Source organism: Hyperolius riggenbachi, chromosome 10 (assembly GCF_040937935.1).
Source record: "Hyperolius riggenbachi isolate aHypRig1 chromosome 10, aHypRig1.pri, whole genome shotgun sequence".
NCBI lineage: Eukaryota > Metazoa > Chordata > Amphibia > Anura > Hyperoliidae > Hyperolius > Hyperolius riggenbachi.
The window spans coordinates 116,216,900-116,241,693 of record NC_090655.1 but is presented as its reverse complement, the minus strand read 5'-3'; the positions used below and the strand labels follow the sequence as shown (position 1 = coordinate 116,241,693).

General features: G+C 44.8%; 1 protein-coding gene across 1 annotated transcript in view; it reads right to left on the bottom strand.

Moving 5' to 3' along the window:
- Window positions 1–36: 36 nt before the first annotated feature.
- Window positions 37–24,794, bottom strand: part of LOC137534517 (beta-microseminoprotein-like) — a 46,216-nt gene continuing 21,458 nt past the window's right edge. The window contains exon 4 of the mRNA XM_068256049.1: window positions 37–248. Within this exon, the coding sequence (XP_068112150.1) occupies window positions 125–248 (124 nt within the window). The 3' untranslated portion in view covers window positions 37–124. The remainder of the gene's footprint in view (window positions 249–24,794) is intronic.

The window sequence follows — 24,794 nt, the reverse complement described above, 5'->3', positions numbered from 1 at the left end:
AGGTATATATCCAATGTGCCACAAGAAAAATAACAATTTGTTGGTGTTAGTTTTATTTATCAGTACAATAGTTGTATTTATCAGTACATTGATAGCAATGGCATTGTTGTATCGTATGGTACTTTTAAAGAATGAATCTGGTCACTTCACAGGACGTGTTCCCCTTCTGCTTCACATCATATTTACAAGTAGTTTTGTTCAGAATAGCCTCACAGTTGTCAGATTCTGAGAAATATGGCTGTGGAACTCTGAAATAAATAAAAGACATTGATGTTAACCACTTCAGCCTTCAGTGTTGTTTCACCTTATGCATCCGAGCAACTTTCACCTCTCATTCATTCGCTAATAACTTTATCACTACTTATCACACTGAAATTATCTATATCTTGTTTTTTTCCACCACCATTTAGGCATTCATTGGGTGGTACATTTTGCTAAGAATTATTTTATTCTGCATCCATTGTAACAGTGTCAGGATCTCTCCTGTAGCATGTTCTGTCGCTTGCAGTGGAGCTGCAACTGGGCAGTTTTGATTTGCCTGCTTTCATTTGGTTGCGCATTTGCAGTGAGTTTTATTGTCATTTGCAATCACTCTGCAGTTCAGAGCAGTTTAGGATGCTGTCAGGATTCCTCCTATGGTTTGCTGCAGTTGAATTGCAGCCAGATAACCCTGGATTTCCTGCATGCATGTTGTTGCATAGTACTGCATGCATTTGTTATGTTAGTCTTTCAGCTATTAAATGGTAATCAAGCCAGCTCAGGATTGAATGATTACCATTCAGCTGTGTGGGAATTTGCATACCTGCATCCATTGGCTGATGCCAGCATAAAAGTTTGCCTCCCATTTCAGAACCCGCCCGACATAGCGTTCAGCTCTCTGAGGTGTCGTTGGGTCTATGCTGTGAAAGTTGTTATTGTAAAAATGTATAATGCCTTGCTCTACATGTTGACATGTGGGGGTCAGTGAAGTCCTTCTGATCCTGATAGTTTGGATTCTGCCAGCACCACGTTGGTGACTGATAGCACTCCTTCTAGCCTTGTTCTTGCCTTGTTCTTGAGGACAAACTATAGCAGCGGTTGCCATTAGTTTCGCTACTACCTGTTAGTCTTGTCTATCTCAGTGTGAATGTTGCCGTCGCTGAAACAGCGACTAGGTTGGCTGAGCATTTCGTCTGTCTGTCTGTTGTCTGTCTTGTTAATTGTCATTACTTGTGCTTTAGCTAGTGAGTTATTTGAGAGCTACATTTCATATATTCCGCATCAGCTCGATATATATGTACTCTAGTCAGTCAGTATTATATTACTTGTAATCTATATATTAGGGATGGGACTTCGAATCCGGCGAATCCACGAATCCATCGAATCTTAGGAAAGATTCGAGATTCGTGGATTCAAATCCCCATGCCATTTGCGCGCATTCGAATCCGACGAATCCGCGCAACCCGCCGCATCATTTTGTCGCACGCGTCGCTTTGTATACATTACCTGCGCCGCTTGTGACGTCATCTCGACCACCTCCGACCTCGCGTTCCATCCGCGCGTCGCTCCCGCTCGCCGCGTGATGACGTTGACGCTGCCCCTTGAAGACGTCGCTCTCGCGGAGAAGACCCGGCGCGGACGTCGCAAGAGCTGAAGGCGTGGACGGACGGGCGAAAGAAGAAGCTACAGGTCAGGTACAGTATGTCGGGGGGGGGGGGGGGGGTTGCCCAGGAGCCCTAGAAGACCTAGAAGACCTTGCTTGGTGGATGATGGCGGTGGGGGCGGGTGGGGTCGGGTGCGGGCCTACGTGAGGTCGGGCGGCCTACTTTTGTGGGGGAGGGGACCTATGCCTGCCTGGCTACCTACACTGGGGGGGACCTATGCCTGGCTACCTATACTGGGGGGGACCTATGCCTCAGGCTACCTACACTGGGGGGACCTATGCCTGGCTACCTACACTGGGGGGACCTATGCCTGGCTATCTACACTGGGGGGGACCTATGCCTGGCTACCTACACTGGGGGGGACCTATGCCTGGATACCTATACTGGGGGGACCTATGCCTGGCTACCTATACTGGTGGGACCTATGCCTGGCTACATACACTGGGGGGGACCTATGCCTGGCTACCTACACTGGGGGGGACCTATGCCTGGCTACCTACACTGGGCAGGACCTATGCCTGGCTACCTACACTGGGGGGGACCTATGCCTGGCTACCTATACTGGGGGGACCTAAGCCTGGCTACCTACACTGGAGGGGACCTATGCCTGGCTACCTATACTGGGGGACCTATGCCTGGCTACCTATACTGGGGGACCTATGCCTGGCTACCTACACTGGGGGGGGACCTATGCCTGGATACCTATACTGGGGGGACCTATGCCTGGCTACCTATACTGGTGGGACCTATGCCTGGCTACATACACTGGGGGGGACCTATGCCTGGCTACCTACACTGGGGGGGACCTATGCCTGGCTACCTACACTGGGGGGGACCTATGCCTGGCTACCTACACTGGGGGGGACCTATGCCTGGCTACCTATACTGGGGGGACCTATGCCTGGCTACCTATACTGGGGGGGGGGGCTATGCCTGGCTACCTATACTGGGGGGACCTATGCCTGGCTACCTATACTGGGGGGAACTATGCCTGGCTACCTATACTGGGGGGACCTATGCCTGGCTACCTATACTGGGGGGACCTATGCCTGGCTACCTATACTGGGGGGACCTATGCCTGGCTACCTATACTGGGGGATCTATTCCTGGCTACCTATACTGGGGGGATCTATTCCTGGCTACCTATACTGGGGGGACCTATGTCTGGCTACCTATACTGGGGGGGACCTATGCCTGGCTACCTACACTGGGGGGGACCTATGCCTGGCTACCTATACTGGGGGCACCTATGCCTGGCTATCTACACTGGGGGCACCTTTACCAGAAGCTACCTATACTGTCATTTTGATTATCATGTGCTTGTTCTTTGAGAAAAGGTTTGGTTGAACTCATATGAGCCTTTCCTACCCTTCTCCCTTTATGAATGCCTGCAGTCCAAGCCCCACACAAGCCAGATACTCGCTGTTGCCTGAGCCTCACACAAGCTGCCGCCTGAGCCTCACACAAGCTGCCGCCAAAGACAGAGACCACCACAGACATCTTGCTACAGTAAGAAAAGTACTATACTCGCATTCTGTTTGTCTTTGAGGGGCACAATGTACTGTACCTGACTACCTATGCCTGGCTACGCTAGCTAAACTGTGGCCACCTGAACCATAAGCTACCTATACTGGGGGCACCTATGCCTGGCTATCTATACTGAGGGCAACTATGCCTGGCTACCTATACTAGGGGCACCTATCCCTGGCTACCTATACTGGGGGGGGGGGACCTATGCCTGGCTACCTGTACTGGGGGCACCTATGCCTGGCTACCTATACTGGGGGCACCTATGCCTGGCTACCTGTACTGGGGGCACCTATGCCTGGCTATCTATACTGGGGGCACCTATGCCTGTCTACCTGTACTGGGGGCACCTATGCCTGGCTACCTGTACTGGGGGCACCTATGCCTGGCTACCTGTACTGGGGGCACCTATGCCTGGCTATCTGTACTGGGGGCACCTATGCCTGGCTATCTGTACTGGGGGCACCTATGCCTTGCTACCTGTACTGGGGGCACCTATGCCTGGCTATCTGTACTGGGGGCACCTATGCCTGGCTATTTATACTAGGGGCAACTATACCACGGATCGCACAATTCTTATGTGCAGGATTCGTTAGATTCGGGATTCGAAAGGTTCGAGATATTCGAGAACCTTTTCAGATTCGGATTCGGATTCGGATTCGAAAAAATTGTGGATTCGTCCCATCCCTACTATATATATAATAGGGTAAGTGCCTCAACCTTCAAGCAAGAAGAAGAAGTACTTTGCATGAGAAAATTTATGCGTGCTCAAACACCAAGTTTAAGGCCTCTTTTCCACGGACTGTTGAGCTGTGTGCTCAGCAAGCAGTTACCAGGCAGCAGCGAGCAGTTACCAGGCAGCAGTGAGCAGTTGTGAGAGTTTGAGAGACATTTCACTGCCTATCAACAGTCCATGGAAAAGAGGCCTTACCCTAGAAAGTCTGGCTTTGCAAATCTGGCCTAATTGGCTAATTCATGAGGCAATGCTCATGCAAATGCATGCACAAATCAATACCTCAAAGCAGTCACCCTGCTACATGCTACATTAGCACTATCCAGGAGCGCCACGGGGAGGATTCCCAATGCCCCCTTTTTATACAACCGGGAGGACCGCAGGGTCCCAGGCTCTCTCACTGCCTGGGAACCACAGCGGCACCCTGGAGGGGGAGGCTGGGTGGTGCAGATGACCCCCTCCCCCCAAGTGTGGCCAGCGCCAGGGAGAGCCATCCGCACCCACCTCCCAATATTAAAAACAGGCACTTACCTTAACGTCCATTGCGTTCTGCTACATGCGCATTAACTTGGGGGCACCACATGAGAAAGTAGTAAAGCATTGGTCACCCCAAGCTTTAGAGCTCAGGGCTGGCTCACATACAACACTCCGGAGACGGGGGGGGTAGGACAGGCGCAGACAACTCACTCCAGGGCTCGCACCAACTGAGCAAGCCATCCACCACCTGCCTCCAAAGGATACAAACTGCACAAAATGCAGAGTGTTGTATGTGAGCCAGCCCTGAGCTCTAAAGCTCGGGGTGACCCATACTTCACTCCTTTCTAATGTGGTGCCCCACAAGTTAATGCGCATGTAGCAGAACGCAATGAACATTAAAGTAGTTAAAAGAAGTTAAAGTATAAAACTTGCTTCTTCTCTTATATTCAGCAGGGGCATGTGTGCCCCTACTAAACCGCCGCACAACGGGGGTCCCTTACCCCCCAAATCCCCTCCGTCCTCGCCGGGGATCTCTTCCTGGTGAGGCAGGGCTAATGGCCGCAGCCCTGCCTCTCATGCGTCTGTCAGCGCGTATCTCCGCCTCTCGCCTGCTCCTCTCCCTCTTCCTTCACTGAGAGGGGTGGGGAGAGGCGGAGATCCGCCACTGATAGATGGCGCTGAAAGGCAGGGCTGCGCCGTTAGCCCTGCCTCTAGGAGCAGCAAAATCTAAGACCAAGTTGGTCGTAGATTTTGCAGGGGGGGAATTGGGGGGTAAGGGGCCCCCGTTGTGCGGCGGGATAGCGGCGGTTTAGCAGGGGCACACATGTCCCTGCTGAATATAGGAGAAGAAGCGAGTTTTTTACTCGCTTCAGTGTCTCTTTAAGGTAAGGGCCTGTTTTTAATATTGGGAGGTGGGTGCGGATGGCTGGCCCGGCGCTGACCACACTTGGGGGGGGGGGGGTCGGCTGCGCCACCAAGCCTCCCCCTTCGGGGTGCCGCTGTGGTTCCCAGGCAGTGAGAGATTCTGGGACCCCGCGGTCCCCCCGGTTGTATGGGGGCATTGGGAAGCCTTCCTGTGGCGCTCCTGGATAGTGCTAATGTAGCATGAACTAATTCCCGCAGGGCGATCGCTTTGCGGTATTGGTTTTTGAACCCTGCATAGTTTGGCATGCGAAAGCAAATGCATATTTGCATGAGCATTGCCTCATGAATAGCCAATTAGGCCGGATTTGCAAAGCCAGACTTGCTAGGGTTAAACTTGGTGTTTGAGCATGCATACATTTTCTCATGGAAAGCCTACTTCTTCTTCTTGCTTCAAGGTTGAGGCGCGCACTCTGTTAGATAGATAGAAGATGCGGCATATGCTACGACGCGGGTTGGCTAGTATTGTATATTGTATTGTGTACCGACCTTTGCCTGCCTCTCGGCTACGAATCTGCCTAATCCTTCCAATACGACTGACATCTGAATTAACGTGTTTGACTGTTACCGACTACGTCTGTTGTGTATTGTAACACTTAGCATCTAGCCTGATCGGCGGCCCAGAGCTGCAGTTGCTCTGGGCAATCTTGTTCCCTTGTTCATTACTCCTGTGTCCATCTGTGGAGCCTCTTCCACTATCCAGCTACTTGGCCTTGTTGCGCTGGGTGGTCAAAGTATGCCCCCCCCCCCCGGCATTACAAACAGGAAGATTAAGAAAACAATGGAATAAATTCATTATTTCTCAGTTTTTGGCATTATAGTTTTAAAATAATACATGCTACTGTAATTAAAACCCACATATTTTATTTGCCCAATTGTCCCGATTGCTATACCATTCAAGTTATGTCCCTATCACAATTTATGGTGCTGATATTTTATTTGGAAATAAAGGTGCATTTTTTCAGTTTTGCGTCCGGCATGGTAATATATCTTACTACATACATATAAAAAAAAAATGTTCAGTCCCCAAGGTAACTATTTATGTATTTTTTTTAATTGTATTTCTTTTGTGTAATTTTTTTTAACAAAAATAATGTTGTGTAGCTATTGGGGAGTGTGTGGGAGGTAAGGGACTACCAGTAATTTTAAAAGTAAAAAAAAATGTCATTTCTGGAAATTTTCATTTCCAGATGTAACTTTACTATTTGGCCACAAAATGCCCTTCCTCTGCATGCGTAGTATTACTACACAAAGCGGAAGGAAAGCAAAAATGGGACAGAAGGGGAGCCGTCTAGGTAATGGCATCGGTCTTTGATACGGGGATTTAGAACAATGAATGGGAACTGTGTTTCCATTCATTGATCTCCGGGCTCAATGCGGAAGGTGGCGGGAGCGTGCACAATCGCGCACCCAGCTCAGCGGCAGCGGTGCAGGCTATCTGGAAGGATATTTCCGTCCAGATAGAATTAAGTGGTTAAAATTACAAGCTAAGTATATTGATTTAACATATCTATTAAAAAAGCAAGCTCAAAGCCAGTTGAAGGATGTTAAATGCTGAAAATGTCCTCCTTACAGCACTGGGTATCTCAGCCTACAACCTGGGTATCTCCTTTCAAGACTGGGCATTCCACCATTGAAGATGGGCCCTGCAGTGGATTACCCCAATCTTAACTCACCTGGCAATCTGAGATGATGTCCAATTGTCCATGAGCTGATTATTGACGGCTGGCAAATGTTGACAAAAACATAGATACTGGACATCTCATGGGAACTTATTGGACTTATTATCACCACCATCCTAGACCTGTGCAGGCTTTCACCAAAGTGAGTGCAAAAATGTCTGAACGGTGATCAGAAGAAGGAATAAGTTGAAGCCTCCAAAGCCATTTTTGGCCCATTGTGAAACTTTTGGGCTAGGCTAGTGACCAAGAATGAATCCTGGCTCCACATCTTTTTTGGGTCCCACGGCCAAAAAAGTTCTGCACCCAGAATTCAGCTAAAAAAGTCACAGGATCAATTCTCTGGGACAAGGATGGTATTCTGTTGGTGAGCTACGTACCTCAGGACTCTAGAATCAATGGACAGTATTATCCTAACCTCTTGGACCAGCTAAAGGAGGCAATTAAGACAAAATAGTGTGGAAAGTTGACCAAAGGGATTCTTTTTTTGCAGAACAATGAACCTGCACGCATGGCTAACATTTTGGCTGCCAAATTGAACACCCTGGGTTTCCAACTGGTCCCCCATCCCCCCTACTCACTTAACCTAGACCCTCCAGACTATTATCTATTCCTGAACTTGAACAAACACCTGAAGGGGCAACATTTTGAGAAGATTTCTGATGTAAAAAAAAGGACTTTAATTTTAAGTCTAGAAAAGCTGCAGCTATGCTGTACCAAGTGCATATACTGTAAATGTGTTATTTAATAACTCTGGCTGTCTAAATTCTGAGCAAAGCCAGGAACTTATCAGCACCACCTTGTAGTTGGGTTGAAGAAAGACATAAGTCCATCGAGTTCAACTAGAAAATAGGGTAGAACACTAGCCTGCACCCTCACATATCTCCTTTAACTGCAAAATCAGTGTTGTCATCAGTCGTGACCCTCATTTGTGAGTGTATCATTTATATTCTTATTGTCAATTTATTTTCTAAGTTCTATACCATGTAGGCTCTCGGTTTTCCCTCTTTCTCTTTATTTCCTCCTTGTTTCTCTAGATGTGATAGTAGGTTTCCCAGTGTCACACACTGACAAAGCTGGCGCTACAAACACTGCCATTCAGCTGCATTAAATTGCAGCCTGGAAAGCAATCAGTGGCCAACAGTCCTGAAAGAACTCTTAGATTCACTATCTGGCTTTCAAGGCTGTATCAAGTCATACTTGGATACATTTTCTTTAGTTCCTGTTTTTTTTTTAATCCTATTTTATGTTACAGTAGGAAGTAGTACAGATTTATCAAAACCAGAGCAAGGAAGACTGGAGCAAAAATACTGAAAAAGTAGAGCAAGCGCCCATTTTAAAAAAATTGACTGCTTGCACTACTAGAAAAAGGCGTCTTGTTTGCGCCTGGTAGATATTTCGGTAATGCGGTTTATTTTTTATTATTTTTTTTTCTATAATAAATATATAATTAAGCATTCAGGCATGGACAAAATGCATCTTTTTCTAGCAGTACAACCTATTGATTGCCGGGTGCCTTCTGTATCAATTTGTATACTGCATAATTTAAATAGCGGATCCAAGATGAAAAACTAACTATAACAAGTAACTTGTCTATATATATCTTATCTAAAGTTTAGATTAGTTTACACAGCATATCTAGCTGCAAACAGCTTCAACATTTTATGATTATTTATTCCTGTGATACAATGAGGGCAGCCATGTTCTGTTTGTCACATTGTCACAGGCTGAGGGCTGGAGATTCTATCAGCTTGCCTGTGTGAAAATTCAGTCCCCTCTCCTCCTCCCCTCTGCCTCTGAAATCTCTGGCTAGTAATCTCCTCCTCCTCCTGCCCAGACTGAGCTCCTATAAGCCCTTGCTACAGTGCAAAGGCACTGTGAAAAGCTGTGGGCGAGGCTGGTTTAGTTTATAGGCAATGAGAGTATTAAAACAAAACAAAAAAAGTATTTGGCTTGCGGAATGCCCTTTAAACTATATAAAAGGAGCACAATTATGCAATGAGTAAAAGTTTATCTCGGATCCATTTTAAAGGCTTAAAGTGGACCTGTACTCAACAGGGAAAAAAGAACTAAAAAAACCAGGCATTCTGTTTTTTGTATATATATATATATATATATATATATATATATATATATATATATATATATATATATATATATATATATATATATATATTATTTTTTTTTCCCTGCAAACAACTGCAGCTGGGAACACAACAACTAGATGCAACATCATTTCCAATGAAACTTATCTATATATTTATGTTTGCAAGAGAGTTCCTAAGTTGAGGTAAGCTTCAGGGCTCTTTCACATCAAAAATCACCAAATGCAAATGTAAAATGTAATTGCAATAATAAAAAAAAAAATCTATTTTCCATGCGTTTTGCGATTTTCTCTATGTTGGCCTCAATTGAAACGTGGGAAATATGCAGCAAAGCAGTATTTGCCTTTTGAAAAAAATCGGAATGCATTCAGTGTAAATGCATTCTCACAATTACAATTGTAAAGGAGCTTTTGATGCAATTCGGAAAACAGCAGCTTTCTGAAAATCAGATCAGAACGCACTTGGGGCCGTATGCAATTCTCTTTTTCACCTGAGTTTTCTCCTAGGAGATCATTTTTCATCTTTGATTTCAAATAACTTTCCAGCACTTTTTTAATTAAAAAAGTACCAAAAAAGGGGGCGGAGCCAGCAATGGAGGAGTGAAGACGTGTTCTCCCGAGCTCCCGGCCCCGTGTGCTTCTAAAAGCCTCTTCTAGCTTTATCCTCTCCCCTCATGAGCACCCAGAGGGACAGAAAGAGGAACGGCAAACGCAGACAACCCAAACGAGGGTCACAGACTGCATCCCAGCGCCCGCTCACCAGATATTTCCAGGCACAGAACTCCGGGCCTGAAACTCCCAAGATGGCCGACGATGCTCACTCTCCGCCTCAGGCGACAGGTCCCAGTAAAGCCGGTCTGTCGGCGCTAACCAACCTGGAGGATATATGGAGGTACCTCCGCGGCCTTCCCACTAAGCAGGACTTAGATGAGCAAACCGAACGGATTGTCACCTCCACCCGCTCCGAGATTGCGGGGATCCGTGCTGACATATCGGGCCTAGCTGCACGTGTGACGACCACGGAAAACGACATAGCGGAACTGCGCACCGAGGTGGCCAGACTGAAAGCCGAAGGAATCACACAAAGTAAGCATAATCAGCTCATGCGGGTCAACATGGAGGACTTACAAAACAGAGGCCGCAGAAACAACATCCGCGTACGCGAGATACCAGAGTCTGTTCAAACAGACGCCATCTTCACCTCCATGCGGTCTCTGTTCAATGGCCTACTAAACCGCCCAGAGGACCATAAATTGAAAATGGACCGTGCACATAGAGCTCTACGCGCCATGCCTAAAGGTCAAGCTCCACCTCGGGACATTATCTGCAGGCTCCACAACTACCGAGAGAAAGAACAGATCATGGCGGCAGCCCGTGCTCATGGGCCTGTTGATTATGAAGGTGCCCAGGTCTCCCTTTATCAAGACTTGGCCCCCTCTACCCTCACTCAATGCCGGGCCCTAAAACCTCTCATCCAGGTACTCCAGCAGGAAGGGGCACCATACCGATGGGGCTTCCCTTTCTACTTAATGGCAGAGAAGGGCAACCAATCCTTTACCCTCCGTCACCCGCGGGAGTTACCGGACCTTTTTCAAACACTGGAAATACCCTCTGTGGAGCTACCTGAATGGGACCCAGATGGCCTCCCGGCCGCTCGTCCACAACGGGCCCGTGATCCTCAATAGATCTCTGCGGTTGTAAGTGCTGTGACTGCGGATCCTGTTCTTTTTTTGTTTTTTCTGATTACTGGGGGTTTTTTCATCCCCACTTTTTATTCCCCTTCTATATGAGCCCTCCCTTCGTCTCCATGGCCCTGGTTGACACTGGACTCTGGACAGCTAGTTGTCAATTTTCATTTTGCTCCTTTTAGATGCGCCCCAACTATAAGGCACAGAACAATGCTGGACACAGCCTCTCTCATGTGATCCCTTTTACAACATATTGACTGGAGGTGGCTCGGTGTCTTGGGTGCCCCATGCCCCCCCCCCCTCAGGTGATGATGGTTCCCCGGGCCCCCCTCCCACGCTCCATAGGACACTTTATTTTTCCCTACATGACATGCTTGCTGAAGTAAGATTCCGCTTTTCAGAAACTGAATGCTGTATATTTTGCTGCACATGCACAAGAAAAGTTCTCATGTACGCCTATCTCTAGTGCGAGATCCAGAGAAAGGAAATGTGGTTGGCTTGGGGGGTACGGACATGGGTTCCTAGCCTGCGCATGCGGGGGTGGGGGGGTGGGGGGTGTCCGGGGGGGGGGACTGCCTCTCAACACAGATAAGGGACGCTAACTATTTCTGGGGGTCACCCATGCCATGATTATATGATAAACGATTGGCCCTGGCTCATTTGCATTGCGTGCGGGGATTGTCCCCAGCCCCCTCGCGCATCGGCGGGGGGGCGGGGACTTTGCCTGCCGGGCGCGTGTGTCATGGCCGATCTGTGGCGCAACTTGAGTCTTAGGGGGGCTTTGGTTAAAGGCAAAAATTGGGACAAGGGTGGGAAGGGGATTTAGTCAATAAGAGGAATCACAATTATATTCTCTGATTCTAAGTCCACAATCTTCCCACTCAGACTCACAAACACACAAAAACATACCGAAGCGCAATATATCCTGTTACCAGTCTCCACCGCAGATTATCCACCCGCCTCAGGCTCTGTCTACCTTTGTCCCCAAAATGTGTGTATATTTATATTTTATTTATATACCTTTCTGTGATTTCTTGCCAGGTCTTACTGTACGGACTTGCCCATTCACATCCACCACAAACCATTTTGTCTTCCTTCGTATCTTGAACTGCAGGGGTACTGCCACCACATAGCTGGTCCATTCTGCAGACCCATTCATCCAAACTTGGGGGGGTTGATTCTTTCCACTTATCTACTATCATTTTTTTGGCAACCTTGGTACCTACTTCTTTAATTAAAATACTACCTTTACACCCACCCGTGTCAGCAAATCCAAAAATAGCTTCTTCTGCAGATAGATCGAAGGTATCTCCTAGTAATTCTCTACAAAAATGGCTTATTTCATCCCAAAAGATTTTAACTATGGGGCATGTCCACCACATGTGCAGCTCTGTCCCGTCCTCCTGCCCACACCTCCAACATACTTCTCTATGGCCAGTGAATCTCTGGATGTGTGCTGTGGTAATATACCATTTAGCAGTGGTCTTGTACTGGAAAAGTTGTAGTCCTGTATCCTGTATAGACCAGTTACTACGCCAGATCTTAGGCCATTTGCAACTGAGAGTAGGATTGATAGTTGTTTCCCATTTTGTACAGTACGTTGGGGTAGAATTATCTATCTCTCCTGGGCTGTTAAGTCTATTTAGTTTAGATAGAGCCTTTTCCATTTTTTTATTAAGTAGGATGTGTTTTTCTAAAATATTCAGATCTTTCCTAATTTTAGTAGATTTCGAGTGCACTTTTTGCAGGAAACTTCGGGCTTGAGTTAATCCCCAGGAGTTTTCCTGCCCATGATTACATAATAGGCTAGGTATTTTCAAAGTGTGGTCGCCCCTGAGGTTAATAATACGAGTTTCAATGCTTATTTTGTTCTTTATAAACCAAGACTTCTCCAAACCTGGAATAAAGTCTGGATTGTCTCTCAATGTGGTCAGAGGCGAGAGGCCTGTTTCTTTTTGCCATTTTAGAACAAACCAGTAAAAGGTTTTTAGTGTGGGGCTAATCAGCGGATGGTAGGTAGTGGAATATACTTTATAAATATTACTTGGTATCCATGAAAAAATTAAATTAAGTTTACCTTCCTCCTTTTCCAGTAACGTCCATATTTTACCTGTTTTGTTAGGAGAGGATTCTATCCTCCAGTCCAGAACTCTGGCCAAGTGTATACTTCTGTAGTAATTCTGGATGTTTGGTGCCGCTAGGCCTCTCGTCTCTTTCCCCCTAGAGATTAGTTTGTAGCTTAATCTACGTCTAGACCTACTCCATATAAAGTTTTGAAAAATTTTATGCCAGCTTTGGAACCATGAACCTGGGATGGTCACCGGCAAACTCCGCAATAAAAAGATGATCTTGGGTAGCACAATCATTTTGATAATACTAATCCTGCCAATGATGTTAAAACAAGGGCGATCCCATGACTGAAGTTTTTCCTTATAATCTTTTATAATTTTAGAGAAATTAGCTCTAAACAGATCCTTAGGGTCTTTAGTGAGGGAGATTCCAAGGTAATTAATTACACACTCGTTCCATTTAAATTTATTTTTTTGTTTAATATTTTGTACAGTAGCAACTGAACACCCCAAATTCAAGATTGTAGTTTTGTCTTGATTTAACTTAAAGTTGGAATACAGTGAGAATGTATTAAAAAGTTCCTCACACCTAGCAATAGAATGGATCGGGTCAGTCAGGATTAATAACAGATCATCAGCATAGGCAAGCACTTTGATCTCATCTTCATTTGTTTTAACACCTTTTATCTGATTATCGAACTGAATTAATTGGATAACAGCTTCTAGACTTAGATTGAATAGCCAAGAAGATAGTGGGCAACCCTGTCTGACCCCATTTTTTATGTCAAAATTACTAGATATATGTCCATTAACATTGACTCCAGCACTTTGATTCGTATACAGTCTTTTAATTTTATTAATAAAATTGAAGTCAAAGCCAAACCTTTTGAGAATTAAGAATATAAAATCCCTCGAAAGTCTGTCAAACGCTTTTTCTGCGTCTACAGCAATTATTATTGCTTCTACCCCCCTTTTTCTGCATGTATGTATCAAATTTATTGCTGCATAAATATTATCTTGGGTTTGTTTATTTTTAACAAAGCCGGCCTGCTGCTTGCCCAGAATTCCATCAGCAACCCCGCCCAGTCTATTTGCCAAGATTTTTGCATAAATCTTGACATCACAGTTTAGAAGCGATATTGGTCTGAAATTTGCACATTCTAAAGGCTCATACACACATCAGACTATAGTCTTTGGAAAATGAAAGATCACAGACCAATCTTACCACCCTTCATGTAGTATGAGAGCCATACCTTCACAGTCTTTTCTATGGAGCTGAACTCCACATCAGAAAAAAATCTTTGCAAGATGCTGCACACACAGATGCTGTACAGACACAAAAGATTGGTATCTGCAAAAGATCTGTTCCTGCCAAAAATCCATTCCTGCAAATTGCAATGATAGTCTATGAGATCTGCAGATCATCATACACACATGATTTAACTGACATTCATCTGCAGATCAAGCAATCATCTGCAGATCTGAAAATCCATCCTGGTGGATCTGATCTGCAGATGAATGTCAGTTAAATCATGTGTGTATGATGATCTGCAGATCTCATAGACTATCATTGCAATTTGCAGGAATGGATTTTTGGCAGGAACAGATCTTTTGCAGATACTGATCTTTTGTGTCTGTATAGCATCTGTGTGTGCAGCATCTTGCAAAGATTTCTGTCTGATGTGGAGTTCAGCGACATAGAAAAGACTGTGAAGGTATGGCTCTCATACTACATGAAGGGTGGTAAGATTGGTCTGTGATCTTTCATTTTCAAAAGACTATGGTCTGATGTGTGTATGGGGCCTAAGTTAGATTTCCCTTCCTTTGAAATTAACGTTATGGTTGCTCGGTTAGTCTCTTTAGAAAAGATAGCAGCTCCTTCCTCATTGTTAACCATATTACAAAAGATAGGGGCCAAGACTGGAGCGAAGTACTGATAAAACTCTGCGCAATAACCGTCAGGACCAGGGCTCTTTCCCTTCTGGAGTTTGGACACAGTATCTATAAATTCACTTTCTTTTATTAGTGAGCCAAGCATTTCTTGGTTTATAGTGTCTAATTTGGGCAAATTGATTTTTTCCAAGTAATCCCTTGTATTCTGGAGTCTTGGAATATCCATGTTGTATAATCTTTCATAAAAAAGAAAGAACACCTTACCTATATTTTCCGTACCTTCGACTAATCTGCCGTCTGTATTTTTGATTTGCTGAATAAATTTAGTTGTGTGCGTTTTCTTTTTTAGTAAATCTGCTAATATTTTACCCGGTTTGTTTTTTCCTTGTATATAATGTTTTTTAAAGTCTTTATACTCTTTTATGCATTTATTATCAAGCAGTACATTTAATTCTGTCTTAATTTTTGATAAAATGAGTAGTGCTTTAGACGATAGACAGGATTTATGTTCTGTTTCTGCTAAGTGTAAACTATTTATTAGCTCGGTAATCTTTTTTTGTTTATCTTTTTTTTTTCTGCTACTCAGTTTAATTAAAATTCCTCTTACAACACATTTTAGTGTATCCCAAAGGATGGATGGTGTTGTCGCCGTTGGTAAATTAATTTCAATAAATTCCTTTATCGCATTAGTTATCAAAAGTCTAGTTTCTTCTTCCTCTAATATAGTTTTATCTAATCTCCATAATTTGTTTTGCGGGATTTTTGAACCAAGATTAATCCTTAATATGACAGGGGCATGATCTGAGAAGGTAATGTGCCCAATTGTGGCATCTATAATGGATGTAATAAAGTTTTCTGGGATAAGAAAATAGTCTAGTCTGGAGTAATTTTGGTGTACATTGGAAAAAAAGGTGTAATCTCGTTCTTCAAGGTTTTTAATCCTCCATGTGTCTATGAGTTTATAATTTGTAAGTTCATTATTAAATTTTATAATATCACGTTTGCAAATGTGCGAAAAGGAGGTATCTTGTTTTGGGTCAATCGTTAGGTTGAAATCTCCACCAATAAGGACCCTACCTCTGGCTTTTTCTCTCATTCTCTTAAAAAAATCAATTAGAAAGGCTACTTGGCCTTTGTTTGGCGCGTACACATTTGCTAATGTCAAACGGATGCCATTGACCTTCCCAAGCACAATTAGCTCTCTTGCTGCTTTATCTTTGTAAATTTGGTCTATAGTGAAGTCCAGACCTGATCTTATCACAATAGCTACTCCACAGGCTTTTTTTCTGCTCATTCAAATTAACGATCCACTCTTTATACCTTTTATCAAAGAATTTGGGGAGTTTCCCTTTTTTAAAATGTGTTTCCTGAATGAATGCTATATCAATTTTATTCTTTATTAGTTCATCTACAATTCTCCTACGCTTACATCCAGAATTTGCTCCTTTAACATTAAGTGTAAGCAATCTCAAATTATCTGCCATATCAAATAATTATTAAAAAAACATTACATGACGCTCCATTTGCTGCCTGTGTCGGAGCAGGAGGACGGGATATCAGCAACAGGGCACACCTAGGCGGGTATCGGTGGAATTCAATCATACATACACTCATTCTTTTCACAATCAGATTGGTCTTGTCCGAACTGACAACTAAATGTTGTCGACATGTGTCGGACTTCTCTATTTCCATCTTGATACTCGTCAAATGGAATAGAGTCCCGATGTCAGATATTTACCGCCTACCTTCCTTTTGCGTGCAAATATAGCGGTAAAGTGTTTGAAAAACAAAACAACAAAAAAAAACAAAAACAACAACAAAAAAGAAAAAAACACACATTACAAATCTTCCCAGCCTGGAATCTCAATTGGGGGGGAGCCCTAGGTTAGACAGGAACTTCTGAATTGGTTCGCCATCATTAAGAACACATGTTTTCCCATCGATGGTGGCTCTCAATGATAGGGGGAAACCCCATTTATAGATTCCTCCTTTTTGTTTAATTTTCTCCAGCAGTGGTTTCAGCAACCTTCTGCGGTCAATTGTCCTCTTAGATAGATCTGGAAATAACTCAATGCTCCAACCATTAAATTTCAGAGCGCCTAAAGTACGAGTTTTGCTCAAGATCTGTTCTTTTTCATGAAAAAAATGCACCCTACAGAGCACATCTGTGCTTTTAAGGCCAGAAAAGTTCTTTTCTTTGCCAATCCTGTGGATTCTGTCTATTAGTATGCCAGCTGGTGCATCGTTGCCTGTAAATTCTTTAAACATTTTTCCAGCCACTTCTTGTAAATCCTTGGGAGGGATATTAGAAGGTAGTCCACGAATTTTTATATTGTTTCTTCGATTCCTATTCTCCAGGTCGTCTATCTTGTGTGTAAGGTCCTTCAAACACTTTTTATGCGCTCCTATTTCTTCTTTATGCAAATCTGTCTGTTTAACAATATTGTCTGTCTCTTTTTCCAAACTGTTCACTCTCTCTGACAGCTGTAGCATTTCTTCTTTGATCACTTTGAGCTCGCTGCTCATTGCTTCTTTTATAGAAACCTGTACTGTTTCTACTATAGTTTCTTTAATCCTCACCGTGAAGTCCTCCATCATTTTTTTTATTTTTTCGTCATAAGTAGTATTTTCATTTTCAGGTCTAGCAATGACTTGGTTAGATTCCAGCTGTATTGCCTGTGTGCTACTTACAGCCACTGCAGCATTAGGTTTTGTGTGTTTGACCGCTTGCTGTGATGCCTCACAAAACTCTGAAATTTTTTTAACCACCCTGGCGTTCTGATTAAATCGCCAGGGTGGCTGCGGGAGGGTTTTTTTTAAATAAAAAAAAAACTATTTCATGCAGCCAACTGAAAGTTGGCTGCATGAAAGCCCACTAGAGGGCGCTCCGGAGGCGATCTTCCGATCGCCTCCGGCGCCCAGAATAAACAAGGAAGGCCGCAATGAGCGGCCTTCCTTGTTTTGCTTATATCGTCGCCATAGCGACGAGCGGAGTGACGTCATCGACGTCAGCCGACGTCCTGACGTCAGCCGCCTCCGATCCAGCCCTTAGCGCTGGCCGGAACTTTTTGTTCCGGCTACGCTGGGCTCAGGCGGCTAGGGGGGCCCTCTTTCGCCGCTGCTCGCGGCGAATCGCCGCAGAGCGGCGGCGATCAGGCAGCACACGCGGCTGGCAAAGTGCCGGCTGCGTGTGCTGCTTTTTATTTCATTAAAATCGGCCCAGCAGGGCCTGAGCGGCAGCCGCTGGCGGTGTTGGACGAGCTGAGCTCGTCCAGACCGCTCAGCTGGTTAATATGCTTGTTTATGTCTTTAGAGGTTACAGACCCCTGCGGGCCCAAAATGCCTGTGTTTTGCTTCAATGGGCTTAATACCGACTGTGAGTTATCAGAAGTCATCTTGATAGATTTAGACGTATCTGAAGATAATTGGAAACCAAAGCTGATAAGGCTTTTTTTCTTTGTCTATCTGGCTCCCCCTCTTTCTCTGTCTTGTCCCAGTTGCCATCTACAGTGGGCCTTCCCAAAAAAAAAAACAAAAAAAAAAAACACTCTTTTTCTTTTCCCCCTACCTTCCTAAGCTTGTGAATGTAATCTATGCGAAAGTCGGAATGCGTTTGTACAAACCACTTGTTTAATACAGGATCGACTAGCTAGCGTAGCAGCGGCAGAGACTAATTAATCAGTTAATCAGCGGGTGGGTAAAGCACAAGATCGTAACTCACTGACACATGACTGACACCACTGATCGTTGCCACTAACTGTTATGGCTTAAATGATTAAATGTAGAGAGATGCCGTGGTGGGTGTGGAAGCGGCAGTACTGAAAAAAGTGGCAGCACTTGTCGGGCACTTATAGAGCGAGAACAGCAAAGCTGCACATAGCAGGTGTCCAGGCAAAGCTGCACAGCATAGACCGATCAGACAGACAGAGTAAAGTCCGCACAGACAAATGATCAGCTCAACGCAGATGTCGCAGCACAGCTGCAGAAATGAAGAGGATATACCTAGCACAGGCAAGATACCGGCCACTCAAGCAGAAGAGCAACATAGAGCAACATACAGTAAGCGTCACAGCAAGACTACAGACATGTACAGTACAGTACAGGTAGAGGTACAGTTCAGTACAGTTCAGTACAGGTAGGTACTAAGTAGCACATTAAGTAGCACAGGCAGGCACAGTACAGTAGCACAGGCAGCTGAGCAGCAGAGCAGTACACGGCAAGTGTCACAGCAAATCTGCAGATGAAATGCACAGCAGAGTGAATGGATGAGGGTTGAATGTGCATTCATACATGCGGAAGCTAGAACCTCTGCCCATCGTCCGAAGGTTAGCAAGCTGGGACAATTGAAATAGTGCAGTCATGCTGGAGAGGGGAGGATTGGCCACTGAAAGGGTAGTTAAGCGATCTATTTAGTTTGTATAGAAATTTATAAGCGCTACAAAAAAATGGAACCGAACGATGATGATAGCATTACCCAGCGATGGCACACAGCCACTTAAGGCTGATGAGCCTCTAGCTGACAAGCTTTCTGCATGTGGTGTGCATCTGAGTTAAAAAAAAATAAAAAAAGAGAAAAAAAAAAAAGAAGAAAAAAAAAAAAGAAGAAAAAAAAATAAATAAATAAATAAAAATAAAAAATATTCTCTGATTCTAAGCTAGAAATGTTGAGCCTCACCATTTAATTTATGCATGCAGGTTCCCGGGGGGGAGGGAGAGTATGTCAGCCCTATTGTGTGGTCTCTCTACCCCCGGGGCTTTTTTGCCACATAGTCACTGGCTTGTCTTGCGCAACCAGTGAGCTACAGGAAAATTTTCCTAGTCAAGCAGGCTTGTAGCCTGCAGGTGAGTGAAGTATGGACCATACCTCACCTAAGTGCTGTATGTGGTTTCTTACACACACTTTTCTAAATTGTTTTGTTCTGTCTGTTTCTTTCCTATCTCTTGCTGCTATGCTCTACCATTCTATATGGATTTCTTCTCCGGGGCGGTGTGGGGACGGGTCTGGGGGATGGGTGCTGATCCATGGCTCAGCAGTTACTTAAATTTCTGACTCTGAACGTCAGGGGCTTAAATGTGCCTGAGAAACGGTCTGCAGTTCTCCGTTTATGTCACAAAGAAAGAGCCAATGTAATATTCCTCCAGGAAACCCACTTTAAAGAGAACCCGAGGTGGGAATTACTTTTACTATTGGGGCACAGAGGCTGGTTGTGCGCACTAAGACCAGCCTCTGTTGCCCCATCGTGTGCCTCCATGTCCCCCCTGCTCGCCGCTATACCCCCCGCATTGCTGGCTGTGTCGCCAGCTCAATGTTTACCTTGCGCTGTCAGTCAGCGCCGCTCCCCCGCCTCCTCCGCATCGGCGCCACCCGCCGCGTCACTTCCCTCCTATCAGCGGGAGGGAAGGGACACGGGCGGGTGCGCCGATGCGGAGGAGGCAGGGGAGCAGCGCTGACTGACAGCGCAAGGTAAACATTGAGCTGGCGACACGCTGCGTGTCGCCAGCAATGCGGGGGGTATAGCGGCGAGCAGGGGGGACATGGAGACACACGATGGGGCAACAGAGGCTGGTCTTAGTGCGCACAACCAGCCTCTGTGCCCCAATAGTAAAAGTAATTCCCACCTCGGGTTCTCTTTAAAGGACCCCACATTCCAAAATTGCTTAACAAATATTACAGAAATGCCTTCTATAGTACCCCTCAGGATACCAAAACTAAGGGGACAGCTATTCTCATTTCCAGAGATACTCCTTTGATCATAACTGGAGAATTCAGTGACCCCATAGGGCGCTTCAATCTTATTAAGGGCACCATTCTGGACAGAAAGGTTACTATTGGCTCTTTTTATGCTCCTAATCTTCACCAAGTGGAATTCCTTCAAAACTTTTTACATAAACTAGAGTCCTTCGCTGAGGGAAGCCTTATATTAGGAGGAGACCTGAATCTAGTATTAGATCCCACGCTAGACGCATCCTCCCAGAAAACGCCTACCTCTGGAAAGCTACTTCGCAAATGTAAATCTCTACTGCATGCCTTACAGCTAGTAGATGTGTGGAGAATTCACAACCCCTCAGTGAAGGACTATACATTCTACTCATTCCCACATAACTCATACACCAGAATTGACTACTTATTTATCTCCCAAAACCTGTTATCAGTCTCCTCTTCTCCTACTATTGGCAACATGTCATTATCTGATCACGCTCCGGTCTGGGTGAATTTAGCCATGGGGGATATCAAGCGAGGCCCAGCCTTATGGCGCCTAAATAACTCCTTAATTAAAGATAAATCACTTGCCCAGAAACTCAAGAGCGAATTGGAGGAATTCTTTGGGATCAATGCTCAGGGAGACATATCACCTCTAGTGGTCTGGGAAACTCATAAATGTTTTATGAGAGGCATATTAATAAGAGAAGAGGCTAAAAGGAAGAGGATAAGAGAGAAAGAAATCAACGAGGTTCTAACCCGCATTAAAAATTTAGAGATTCAGCACAAAAAGAATAGGCTTGCGGCTACTTTAGAGGCTCTCACTAAAGAGAGAACTGCTCTCAAAGAGTTACTCTTTCACAAGGTACGCTACTTTGCAGACAGATGCAAGCGTACTTTTTATGAATTTGGAAATAAGTGTGGCACTATGCTTGCTAGAGCCCTAAAGAAGCAACAAACATCCACTTATGTAGCAGGCATTAAGGATAAACGTTCTGTTTTACATCACAAATATGAGGACATCTCCAGACTCTTTAAAGAGTATTACGCAGGACTATATAATTTGCCATCACCTCAGGGTCCCAAACTGAGATCCAAACATAGGGAAAAGATAACTTCCTATCTCAAGGAAGCTAAAATGCCCTCCTTACCACAAGCTGAATCTGAAGAACTGGAAGAACCATTTACGATCGATGAACTCAGAATGGCCCTATCTCAGATCCCCTCGGGCAAATCACCTGGACCGGATGGGTTTACCCCAGAATATTATAAGATCTTTGGGGGGGTTGTATCTACACATATGCTGAATGCCTTCAATGCGATAACTGACTTACCCCTAGAGAAAAATTGGTTCTCGACCCAGATGTTGGAGTCATATATCTCTGTGTTGCCTAAAGAGGGAAAAGACCCAGCTCTCTGTCAAAGCTATAGGCCTATATCACTCCTAAATGTAGACCTTAAGCTATATGCTAAAATTCTAGCTAATAGGCTCTCCCCGCTACTCCCCAAGTTGGTCAGCTCAGACCAAGTAGGCTTTATAACGGGAAGGGAGGCCAGGGATAACACAATCCGAACCCTAAATATCCTGCATTGGGTGAGGTCCCGGTCCATCCCTACACTTTTACTCTCTACTGATGCTGAAAAAGCATTTGATAGGGTGGACTGGGACTTCATAGAATGCACTCTCCGCCATATAGGATTAGGGGGTAAAATGCGCAAGCGTATCCTGACGCTATATTCTTGCCCTAATGCTAAGGTGAAGGCTAATGGTGTCCTATCGGACTCATTTAATATACGGAATGGCACGCGTCAGGGGTGTCCCCTATCTCCCTTAATTTTTGCTCTTTCCCTGGAGCCCTTTCTTTGTAAGATAAGAGCCAACGCAGATATCCAAGGAGTCCCCTTTCCTAAATCCTCCCACAAACTTGCTGCATATGCAGATGATAGGTTATTTTACCTAACTAACCCCCACATATCCCTGCCCAATCTTTTAGCAGAATTTTCCACATATGGAAAACTGTCTAACATGTCTATAAACTATGACAAAAGTGAAGCTCTTGGCGTTTTACTCCCTGAGGCCTTTAAGACCTTACTAAAAAGCAATTTCCCCTTTCGATGGCCCGCTCAGTCCCTAAAATATTTAGGAGTCCAGATCACCCCCGACCCGAAAGACTTATTCTCAAAAAACTTCCTCCCTGCCCTTGAAAAGATTAAGGGAGATCTCCAGCGCTGGGACAAACCCCAATTTTCCTGGTTCGGGCGAACAAACATAATAAAAATGACAGTAATGCCACGCCTGCTCTATCTTTTTCAGACATTACCAATCTTTCTCCCAGCCCAGTACCTTAATAAGATTAAGCAACAGTTCTCTAAATTTATCTGGAGAGGTCGCAAGCCTAGGCTTAAGTATACACTTCAGATATCCCCTAAAGAAGAAGGAGGTATGGCCGTTCCATGCCCCCGCCTGTATCATGCAGCGTCGGTCTTGATTAGGATCATAGACTGGCATAGACACCTTGAACAAAAGAAATGGGTAGGAATGGAAAACGAATTATTGTCGGATCGTCTAGCTCTGGCCCCATGGTCTGCGCACTCGCTCCAAATAACGGAACCAGAGGCAACCTTAATCTCTTATACTATTAGACTATTAGGGAAGTACAGATCCAACCCGTTGATATCCCCCTGGCCCACTCCTCTCCTCCCCATTCTTAACAACCCGCTCTTCCCCCTAGGCCTTCAGGCTAGAGGTTACCGGGCCTGGCGAGTAGACCCACCTATTAGAGCGCATCAATTTCTCACCAAGGGGAGTTGGATCCAAATTACTGATTTGCGCACACAGTTTAATACCCCGGACCTGGACATTTGGAGCTGGAACCAATTTAAACATTTCATAAGGTCTCAGGGAACGAAAGAAAGCTTTAACAGACCTATGTCCACCTTTGAACAGACTTGCCTAGGAAAGGGTACGACTAAGGGCATGATTACTTTGGTATATTCACTCCTGAACTCCTCTGAGTCCCCGGCAGGTACACTTAAAACTAAATGGGAATCTGATCTTGGAGATCATTTCTCTGATAAGCAGTGGAAAAAATCCTGATCTTCTCACAAAAATCGTCCATATCTACGAGAAGTCAAGAGGCGGGGTATAAAGTTTTTACTAGGTGGTACCTTACACCCTCTAAACTTCAGATAATGTTCCCTGGTTCCACAGGCACCTGCTGGAGATGCGGAACAGAATTAGGCACCCTTCTACACATATTCTGGTCCTGCTCGGGTCTGACTGGGTTCTGGGCGGAGGTGAGGGAGCTGATGCATACCATGACAGATTTTCAAACACCCGACTCCCCTGCCTTTTTCCTCCTTCATCATAACACCTGGTCCATCAGAAAATATAAGAAAACCCTCACACGACATCTGATTAATGCTGCTAAGATTCTTATAGCCAGACATTGGAAATCCTCAGAGGCCCCTTCAATTCAAGAGTGGCTTCGAGAGATTGACCAAGTCCAGAGAATGGAAGACCTTACCTCTTCTATTCATGACAAACATGAGCAATTCTGGAAGACATGGTATGGATGGTTTGAATTTAAGGAATCTGATCGCTACCGCTCCCTCATGTCCGCCTAGCTGCACAGCGTGCCAAGGGAAACCCTATTTGCTCTCCTGGCGTTCCTGAGACAGTGTTGAAGTAGGAGCGCTGTCTTCGGGACCCTACCCCCTCTGCCGCCCTTCTTTCCTTTCTTTCTACCACCTTCTTCTCATTTCTAACTACTTTTTCTATCTACTCTTCTTCTTAACCTTCTTCTCATCTCTGTCTATGTCAGAATGGACCTTTTTCCGAGGTTTATTCATATGTGACAGCCATATATGGGAGAGTCTGAGATCTTCTCAATAGACGATATTGAACTAGCTATGGTATACATAGAAAGACTCAATTTCTTTTAGACTTCTCACATTTCCTAGGTGGACTATCTGCTCAGGACCAGACTCTGGTGGATGTTCCCTTTGGGCCCGGAGCTGGTCTCTTAGAAGTCCCCATACATAGCAGGGAGTCTTAATTTCACCGCAAGGACCTTTTAAGTTTAAGCACTCATTTGTACTATATTTGATGTTCTATTTTCTGCATAGGAACCACGCTGGTTTGTGGTTCACCTAACCACGGTTCAATTAATGTTACAGAATATGTTTTGGTCTTAATACCATGTAATGTATCAATGTTCTCTATGGCTCGTACTTTGTATGGCGAGCTGTATGTTGATGGACTCGATGTCTTTTTGTTCTATGTATAAAAATCTTACTAAAAATAAAAGAATCTTTAAAAAAAAAAAAAAATTCCAAAAAGCAGGTGATAAAGTAATA